The 9,342-nt window shown below is 64.5% G+C and overlaps 4 protein-coding genes across 4 annotated transcripts; 2 read left to right on the forward strand and 2 right to left on the reverse strand.

Moving 5' to 3' along the window:
* Positions 1-356: 356 nt before the first annotated feature.
* Positions 357-1,265, forward strand: Q8F55_008057 (uncharacterized protein; the record flags this gene model as incomplete). The annotated part of the gene is made up of 1 exon (XM_069356461.1): positions 357-1,265. The coding sequence occupies one exon, from the start codon at positions 357-359 to the stop codon at positions 1,263-1,265; it is 909 nt and encodes a 302-aa protein (XP_069206302.1).
* Positions 1,266-1,692: 427 nt separating this feature from the next.
* On the forward strand, positions 1,693-2,490 carry Q8F55_008058 (uncharacterized protein; the record flags this gene model as incomplete). Its single annotated transcript, XM_069356462.1, has 1 exon — positions 1,693-2,490. The coding sequence occupies one exon, from the start codon at positions 1,693-1,695 to the stop codon at positions 2,488-2,490; it is 798 nt and encodes a 265-aa protein (XP_069206303.1).
* Positions 2,491-2,974: 484 nt separating this feature from the next.
* On the reverse strand, positions 2,975-5,317 carry Q8F55_008059 (uncharacterized protein; the record flags this gene model as incomplete). The annotated part of the gene is made up of 4 exons (XM_069356463.1): positions 2,975-4,422; positions 4,491-4,553; positions 4,726-4,809; positions 4,909-5,317. The coding sequence occupies 4 exons, from the start codon at positions 5,315-5,317 to the stop codon at positions 2,975-2,977; spliced, it is 2,004 nt and encodes a 667-aa protein (XP_069206304.1).
* A 1,442-nt stretch (positions 5,318-6,759) lies between these two features.
* On the reverse strand, positions 6,760-8,626 carry DHH1 (DExD/H-box ATP-dependent RNA helicase dhh1; the record flags this gene model as incomplete). The annotated part of the gene is made up of 5 exons (XM_069356464.1): positions 6,760-7,639; positions 7,682-7,788; positions 7,837-8,436; positions 8,493-8,559; positions 8,610-8,626. The coding sequence occupies 5 exons, from the start codon at positions 8,624-8,626 to the stop codon at positions 6,760-6,762; spliced, it is 1,671 nt and encodes a 556-aa protein (XP_069206305.1).
* Between the last annotated feature and the right edge of the window lie 716 nt (positions 8,627-9,342).

Raw genomic sequence — 9,342 nt, forward strand, 5'->3', positions numbered from 1 at the left:
CTCAAAGGACGAGGCCGCAGAGGCCACGGACCCAGGCCTCCACCGTGCACTGAGTGAGCCGCGCACTGTCCGCGCGCCGCCCATCAAGCTCCATGCAGAATAATTCATGCCGCTTCTGCGCTCTTTGTGGGGGACAAGGGGCCAAGGGGGTGGCGGCGTCGCCACCGCCGTGCGTTGTGCGGCTCGACGGCCGTGGGCGTGGGCGTGGCGGCTGTTTCGCGGACAAAGCAGAGGCACTGCACTGGCGTCGATAAAACGCTGCATGCGATTGTTCCACACTGCTGCGTGACTCGTCGTCCTTTCAGCGAGATACAAAACCCCTACACCCAACCTTGCTCTTCCCCATTCCCCACACAATGCCCCTCGCACAGGAATGGGCCCTGCCCGCCGCACCGCACCACCCCGCGCCGCACGACCGGCGCCTGCTCGCCCTCTCCGCCGCCGAGCTGCGCGCCGTCAACCAGCGGCTGCCGCCAATCCTGCCATACACGCGCTTCGAGCTGTCTCCCGCCGCGCCGCCTGGGATCCTGGCGCCGCTGCGCCGCCTCACAAGGGTGCACGAGCACTACCGCGCGACGTATGAGCCGCTCTTCGCCAGCGCGCAGAGGGACGTCGTCGCGCGCCGCTTGGCCGCCTGGCGCGCGGGCTATGACCTCGGCGGCAACGGAGGCGGGCTGGGCACGGCCGAGCTCGTGGCCCGCGCCTGTGAGCGCGGGGGCAAGAGCGTGCCCTCCTACCTCGCGCTCGAGCGGCGGTCGCGCGCGGCGCGCACGCTCAAAAGACTCGGCATCCACCCGGCGAGCGTGGCGCGCCCTTCCCCCCTGCGGCGGGCCTTCGCCGAACAAGCCCCGGAAGTGCCCCCCGCCCCAGCGGCGGTGCAGCCTTCCCCCGACCCGATCGTGTTCGTCGGCGCCTTCTTCGAGCTGTGTGACCGCACGCTGCCGACGCGCGCGCCGAGACGGCATGCGCGCCAGCGCTCCAACGTGTGGGCCGAGGGCCAGGCGGGGGTTGCGCCGAACCCACCGGCGCCGCGCGCGAAGACCCGCAGCACCCTAAAACACGGGCGATCTCGCCCCGCCGCGCCGGACGCAGAAGCAGAAGAAGCAGCAGCAGACGTGCTCGATCGTGGCCCGTGGCGCAAGACGCAGCTCGGGCGCCAGCTCGACGTGCTTACCGAACAGCTTGCGGCGCTGGCGGCGAGCCGGCGGATGCGGCGGCGCGTCTTCTCGAGTCCGGGGGCAGCGCAGCGCGTGCCGGTTGTGTAGAGGTGACGCTGTATGTATGCATGTACTGGGTGGGGGCGTGGGTCGGGGTGTCGGGGTGGTCGTGTGTCCCGCCTCGACAATGAGGCTGTCAGCGCCCGCTGAATGCTACGCGGTCGTAGTCGAGTCAGCTCGTCGCCGCATGCATGCGTCGTGCCCGTCATGATCGCCCCTCCCGTCGCGCGTCGCGTTGCGCGCACAGGCCTCGTCGGGTGGCGGCAGTCGCAGTCTGCGGTGGGCGGCCGGCGGGTGGGTGGCGTCACCCAACGCACCGACCTGCACTCTCGGTGCGTGCACACAGTCCGATAATCCTCATCATCGCCTGCCCGCGACACCTCGCCTTCCCTCCTCCATCAACTCTCCCTCCCTCCCCTCTGTCTCATACCACCATCTCCCACTCCATCTCCCCCCCACTGCATTGCACCACCCCATGCCCCCTCCAGAACCGACCTACCCCGCGCCCTTCGTGACCCCGTCCGAGCAGCGGCGCTACAAGACAGCTCGCGCCGCGCTCTCCCAGCCCCCGGGGCACGGCGAGCGGCTTGCGGCCTTTCGCTCAATGTACAAGTTCGCCGTCGACCTCCTCGCGCCGGGCGTGCTCCGCGCGCACCCGCAGCGCCGCCTGCGCCCGCGGCCCACGGGCGCAGTGATCGCCAGCCGCGCGCTCCGCGGCGGGCGGAGCAGGGCCGAGGACAAGGGCCGCGAGGTGCGCTTCCGCGCGTGGCGCCAGCTCAAGGAGTGGGGCTTCCACGACCCGTGGCCCGTCGCGCGCTCGCCCCTGCGCCACGTGCTCTCCTGCGGGGAGGAGGACGAGTCCGAGCCCGAGCTCGAGCTGGTCGCTACCCCGCCCGAGGGAAGGACGCCGACCTACGTCGAGGATGCGAGCGACACCGAGGACGAAGAGCCCCCGGCACTCAAGCGCCCCGCCGACGAGGCTACGCCCGAGCCCCTCCCAGTCCGCGTCAACCAGCGCACGTACAAGCGCCGCCGCCTCGCACCCGCCAAGGCCCGCCGCGAGTCGAGCCTCGAGGGCGACGCGTTCCACTCCCTCGCGCACGCCCTCCCCGCCGTCGCCTTCACCGGCCCGCCCCGCTCAAGTGACGCCGTCGCTGAGGCTCCCGCCCTCAGTGCCAGCCCCGCCTACAGCGCCAGCGCCAGCCCCGGCCGCACCCCCCGCGGCCGTGCCCTCGGCCGCTTCCAATCCTCGGCCTTGCTTGGCCTCACCTAGACGCCCCTTCCTTGCCGTGACCCCATACCCCGCACTCTGATGCCCCGCACCCCCGCGCACATGTCCCCGCACTGCACACACTCACCTCTGCCGCAAACATTAGCCAGCACTGTAGCCAGTACAGATTCGTAGAAGCTCCTGTACTCCGTAGCCGGTACTGCTGTAGTAGGTATGCCGTAGCATTCGCTCTGCCAGTCAGTAGATAGATGCAGCCTTCCACCCCCGCGTCGCGTTATTAATTCAGTGCATATCAAGAGGCGTCCGGTCTAGGTTAATCTACCGTTTCTGCCAGTTTTTTGGGTTTTGAGGGGGCGAGTAGGTGGAGTAAATCCGTACTTCTTTTGTCATCTGGTCACTCTTTCACTCTTTTGTCTTGTAGTCTTGTTACACGGAAGAAGGAATCGCGGGTCGGGTCGCCATGGTACACTTCTAATGCTCAGTACAGAGTCGAAGCGGAACAATGCTGAGGCGGGCGGGATGGCTCTTAACCGTCCATGTGGAACAGGGCGTCGTCGTCGTGCTCGTCGCGGCGAGCGGGAAGGGGAACCGATAGGCCAGGGGGCGTGGCAACAGTGCCGGCGTTGGGCGTGCCGGCAAAGGCGGCGTCGGGCGCACGTCCACCAAGGCCAGACGGGGCGCGGCCACCAGGCTGCATGTGCATGCGGCTGAGCGCAGCAGCTAATCCACCAGGCAGTGACTGGCCCGGGGCGTGCTCCTGGAGGGCGCGTGCAGTCGGGCTCGACGGGTCGGTGACACGCTCGCGCAGGAGGTACGGTGCGTCCACGGCCGGAGCCGCAGGGCCGCGAATGGCCGTCGTCGATGACGGGACCTGCTGGTTGGACGGCGAAGAGCGCGACGAGTTGGGGCTGCGCTGCTGCGACAGAAGCGACTGGCGGAGAACGGGCGTCGCGGGCTGGGCAGAAGTGAACGTGAGCTCGGGCTTGGGTGAGGTGCCCGTAGCCACAGAGGTTCTGCGCGCATCCTGGCCATCCTGGCTCCATAACGCCTGTAAGAAGTCGCCAGGGGGAAGAGCCGCGCCTGCCGACTGGGCCAGACGCTCGGCGCCCACAAACTGGTTCGGGTTGAGGAGCGAGTTGCGACCTGGAGAGCCCACGTACGCAGAGTCGTGGCTGTCGTTGCGCGACATGCGGCGGGCGCGCTCAGTCGGCGTGAGCAGGTCACTGAGGCTCGAGGGGATCAAGTCCTCGCCATGACCGTCATCCTCGTCAAACACGTCGTCAATCGCACGTGCGGGCGTAGGAATAGGTCGGCGCGCGGGGCTGAGCGGCTCGTCGGGAGTCTCGGACCGTGCCCAGATGCTGCGACGCAATGTGCTGTCCGCAAACGAGGCCGACAGTTGCGAGCCACCCTTATCAGGAGTAAGAGACGCGTGCGAGAACGAGCTCGAGAAGACGGCCGAGTTGCCCGGGGGACGGAGCGGCGAGTGGATCGACACGACCGAGCTTCCCTTGAGCGAGACGCCAGTGGTCGCTGAGCCGCGCGCGTTGAACGAAGCAGACAAGGGCGAAGGGCGTCCGGGCGACGAAGCAAAGCCAGCCGCTCCGCTCAGGGGGCGGGCCTGGTTGAAGCCGGCCGAAGGAGAGCCAGCGACAACTGCAGCCGGGGGCCCATATGGCTCCCTTAACGGCGACGACGCGAAGCGGCTGGGCGAGTGGTTCGAGCCCGAGTGGAGCGAGGCCGAGATGGACGACTTGATGGGAACGGGGTGCGCAATGTCACGTCCAGCTGGGATAGGCGATGGTTCTGCGCGCGAAGTAGCCGGCGAGGTGCCCAATTCGTCGCCAAGGCTACGGCCTAGGCTGCTGGCCTCTCCCTTGGCATCGGCACGCTCGCGGGCTTCGCGCTGCTGATCCTTCTTGTTCTTGCGGTCCATCGACATGGGCTCGCCGGGGCGCACATGGGCGAGCGCACCTGCGGGTATCAGCGATGTGATCGAAACGCAGGGTAGAAGCCTCCTCATGGCCAGTCACCGGACTCACATTTGTGTCCAAACTTGCAGTCGCCCTTGAGGAACCATTGGCATATCTCCTTCTTGCCGCCCACTGGGAGAGATCAGCAAGGCGTTTGCAAGATTGCGCGAAGCAGGCATCGGGCGCGGCGGGCGCAGGGGTTGCAGTTGCAGTGTCCAGAGTCTCCCATTGTAGGGCTTCTCTCGCGACACGTTCATTCGCCTGCCCCACGCTCCGCACCTCCGATCGCACCGTCAAGACTCACGCTCATGGGAAAACGGGCAGCTCGAGCCAGCGGTACAGGCTCCGGCCTTGAAGAAACGGCATGGGACGTGGCTGAGAGCTGCAGCTGGAGCTTAGGGTCAGCGTCAACTCATTGGCCAAGAACAAGACGATGCGCCTCGGTGGCGTCGTCGGCGAGATGAGGGGCTTGCCGTCTCCAACTTACACTTGACCTCGCCCTTGTCTTTGGCGCCCGAGAGCGCGCTCTGGCCGCCGCCGGCGCGGATCTCCCTCTTCTCAAAGCCGCCGACGGTGCGCTCGGGGGCACGCGCGGGGCTGCTGCCGGTCGCGGCCGAGGTCGACGCTGCAGCGTCGGCAGGCCCGAGAGAACGGGGCACGGACCCGGCCTCGCCAGCGGTTCTGGCGCGCCAGTTGCTGTCGTCGGTTGCGCTGTGGGCGGCGCCGTTGGTGTCAAAGCCGACGGAGCGCGCGTACGAGCGGCCGGTGCGCAGGCTCGAGCCGGACGGAGACGCGTACGCTGGGCTCGCTCCAGCAGCGCCAGCGATGGGCGTCGGACGCGCCCGAGGGATGCTCTTTGGCGGGAGGGGCGATGGGGACGCCGCGGGAACGCTCATGGCGACGACGCGGTCGGCCGGTGACGTCGGAAGAATGTAACGAGTGTTTGATAGACGACAAGAGACGCGATGTGACGCCGTCGTTTACTTGGCGGGGAGGAGAGCAAGGCAGGGAGGGGGCGGCGAACAATGACGAAGGGGAGCAGTGGTGACGTGACGGTATCAAATACCCCAGTTTGGTGAGATGGGATAAGGGGGGGCGGGCTGGGTGGGCCGGGCGGGTTGACGACGCAATGCACAAGGGGGGCGCGGTGGGGGTATTGAGCGAAGCAGCGAGTCGAGACGGCGGCGGATGTGCAAGCAGCAAGAAGGCCGTGTGTGGAGAGACGGACAGACGCGTTTGTGCACGAATGGATTGAAAGGAAGAAGTGAGGAATGCGATGGGTGTGATGGGCGCGATGGGGTGGGTGGGTGGGTGGATTGGTGGGTGGGCGCCGCCTGGGGTGGTGTGCGGGGTCGTGGTGGCCATTCACTGGCCGGCTGGCTGGCTGGCTGGCGCTTAGGCGCGTGACTCGACTCAGTCGCCGATTCAATGGCACTTCGAACCGGGCGCTCGGTGGATTCGTAGCTTCGTAAACGACAGGTTGTAGAAGAGAGCAAGGATGCAGCAGTGATCTGCGCGATCTGGGCGTGTTCTACTCCCCGTTGATAGCTGGTCAGACGACTTGACTTCCGTGCTTGTGGGTTCGTTCCGCGGGGAGGAGATGCTCGTGGCGTGGTGTGATCGATCGCACCGCCCGCCTGTCGACAGTTGTCGTGCGTGGAGTGGCGTAGGTGGGTGCGTCGTCCGTTGTCCTGCGCCGGCCGGTGGCGTGTGGTGTGGCACTGTTGATCGATCAAGGTTCACGTAAGTCACGGTCTTGAGCAGACGGTAGCATTCTGGTTGCCCACAGCCGTCAGCCGGCAACAGTAGCAGCAACGACAGCCCTTGTCCCTCAATGGTGGCGTCGACGTCGTGACCAGCCAGAGTAGAGCCAGCCAGCCGGCCAGCAGAGAGCCATCAGCGAGTCATGCGTGTCGACTACGACGCGTTTACTCCCGAACGCCGAGCGACCAATGTTACTGCCTGCAGGGCCTTTAGCCACAAGATAGAGTGATAAGCACGATATAGTAGCAGTGGCGCAATCCCAGCGACCATCACTCCATCACTACAGGTTGTCACACCGCGTCCCACCATCTCCGTACCTGTCACCGTGACACTCACTCGCTCCAACCATCTGATGCATTGCCCTGGTGGCTTCAGAGTACTACAACCAGACATGTGGTAGGATAGAAAAAAGGCAACCCCCCTTCACCGCGCACTCCGCCTCCACATCCTCAGTTCGCTGGCGAGTTGAATCCCCAGCTGGTAAACGCCTCTTTACTCTCTTTCGTTCTTCTTGACAGCAAGCTCACGCCGGAGCTTGCCTTTAACTTCTGACATGTAACTCTTTCACAATCGTCTAAGCCGCCGGCGCAGGTGCCGACGATGGGGTGGTCTGGCCCTGCTGTCGAGGGCCACGGTTGCCACCACCGTTCGTGTTGCCGCCACGCGGGCGGTTGCTGTTGTTGCCCTGTCCCTGGCCGTTACGAGGCTGACCACGGCCGCGGTTGCTGCTCGAGGGACGCGAGTTATCCCGCGAACGGGCCTGGCCATCGGCCTGAGCTTGTCCGTCGCCGGCGGTAGCAGGAGGGGGTGCCTGGTTGGCGGGGGCGCTCTGGTGGTTCTCGCGAGCGGCAGCGGCCACAACCGAAGGGGGAGGGTGGGCGGCAGGCTGAGCGATAGGAGCATGGGCGGGGGCGGCGGACTGCTGGGCGGCAGGGGGAGCAGCGCGCTGAGCGGGAGGGCGAGTGGCAGGGGCGGCACGTGGTGGGGGAGTAGGCTCCTCAATGGCGGAGGGAGCGACATACAGGACGGGATCTATGACAGCAGGGATGGGCTGGATCTCAGTACCCAGCTCCGATTCAATGCGATACAGGTTTTGGCGGTCCTCATAAGTGAGGAGAGAGATGGCGAGACCGAGATGACCAAAACGACCGGAACGACCAATGCGATGGAGATATGATTCAGCAGTGCGGGGGAAATCGAAGTTGATGACAACATTGACGGCCTGGATATCGATACCACGAGTGAGGAGATCGGAGCAGACCAAGTTACGCGTCATACCCTGTCGGAAGTCGTGGAAGACACGGTTGCGATGGGACTGGAGCATCTTGGCGTGCGAGTAGAAACACGAGTAGCCAAGCTCGGTAATCTTCTTGGCGAGGAGTTCGACGCGGTTGGTAGAGTTGCAGAAGATGATGGACTGGTTGATTTGGAGTTTGGAGAAGAGCGTGTTGAGACTGCGCTGTTAGCCAAAGTCCTCGGTTCAAGCGACGACTTACCAGTGAACCTTCTGTCGTTCTTCGACATAGGCATAGTATTGGGTGACACCCTTGAGGGTGAGCTCGTCCATGAGGTTAATCTCATAGGGCTGGACCATGTTGCGGTTCTGCATGGGTCAGCGGAGGATACAGCACGGCGCGAGTGCCCAACTCACGCGGAAGTCCTTGACGTGGACGGGGAAGGTGGCGGAGAAGAGCATGACCTGCCTCTCGCGGGGACAAAGGGAGAGGAGCTGCTCAACAACAGGAGTAAACTCCTCGCTTAAGAGCTTGTCGGCCTCGTCCATGACGAAAATGCCAGACTTGCTCAGGTTGGCGATACCCTTGCCGCCGAGGTCGAGAATACGGCCAGGGGTACCGACGAGGATGTGAACAGGCTCCTGGAGACGGAGAATGTCGTCTCGCAATGTGGTACCACCAGTGGTGACCATGACTTGAAGGCCGGGAATGTGGGCGCCGAGCGTCTTGCACACTTGTGATGTCTGGAGTGCCAGCTCACGCGTGGGGACTAGCAGGACGGCCTGGATGTGGGAGAGAGAAGTGTTGACACGGTTGAGGGTCGGGATGATGAAAGAACCAGTCTTGCCAGTTCCGTTCTTTGCTCGTGCAAGAATGTCGCGGCCGGTCAGAGCCATAGGAATGGCTTCTTCTTGGATAGGGGATGGTCTCTCGAAGCCAGCCTCCCAGATGCCCATGAGGAGCTCACGCTTCAAACCAAAGTCGTCGAATGACGAGCCCTGGGTAGCTGTGACATCCTGGAGGCGGTGTAAGCATTGTTCGGTGAGATGGTGGTCGTGTCGAGAAAGCTCACCTCGGTCTGGGGACGCATGTCCTTTGGAGGGCGAACCAGGCCGACACGGTAGTCGCCTTGGGGTGGTCTGCAGAGAGTCAGCCGGGGTGTGCGATGGACCGGCCACGGTACACTAACGCTGACGTAGACGCCATGGTGGGTGGAGGAAGAATGTGACAGAGGAGGGGGGCAAGGAAGAGGTGTGTGCTCCTTCTCTCTCGGGTTGAATGGAGGGGAGAGGGCCAATGAGAGCAAGTCGGGAGGGAAGGTGGCTCGTCGACGCTCGGCGGGATGGTGGGGTGTCGCTGCAGAAACGATACGGTGTTGTTGTTGCGCGCTGCTGTGGTAGTTGTTGTTGTTGTTGTTGATGGAAGGTGTGTAAAGTGGGGATTGAGGTTTGTCGAGTTGTGGAGAGGGTGATGAGGAGGAGGAGGGGAAGAGGGTGGGGTGGGTGAGTGAGTGAAGTGAGTCGTTGTAATGGTCACCGATATCGACGAGTGACTGCGGGCCAGCGAGAGCCAGCCAGCCAGCCAGCCAGCCAGCCAGCCAGCCTGCCAGCCAGCCAGCCAGGTGCACTTGCTCGCCCCCTACTTCCCCTAGCTCCGCCCAGAGCGTCATAGCCAGCAGCACCCAGCCTGGCCCTCCGAGGCAACACCGCGGAAATAAAAGCGGTGGCAGATTAACCAGAAACAATGACGTGGACTAAACTGTCATTAGGGTTTGTTATTGCCCGCCTTGGCGACTGCTTTGGCGCGACTGCCTTTCGGGGCGGCGGGGTGGGCGAGGCGCGAGGCGAGCGAGCCAGGGCCAGCTCCATTGACTGACCGTCATGTCCAACAGACGTCAACAACACAAACTCGAAACCCACCCA

The sequence above is a fragment of the Vanrija albida genome, assembly GCF_041260175.1.
Source record: "Vanrija albida strain AlHP1 chromosome Unknown contig_6, whole genome shotgun sequence".
Taxonomy (NCBI): Eukaryota; Fungi; Basidiomycota; class Tremellomycetes; order Trichosporonales; family Trichosporonaceae; genus Vanrija; species Vanrija albida.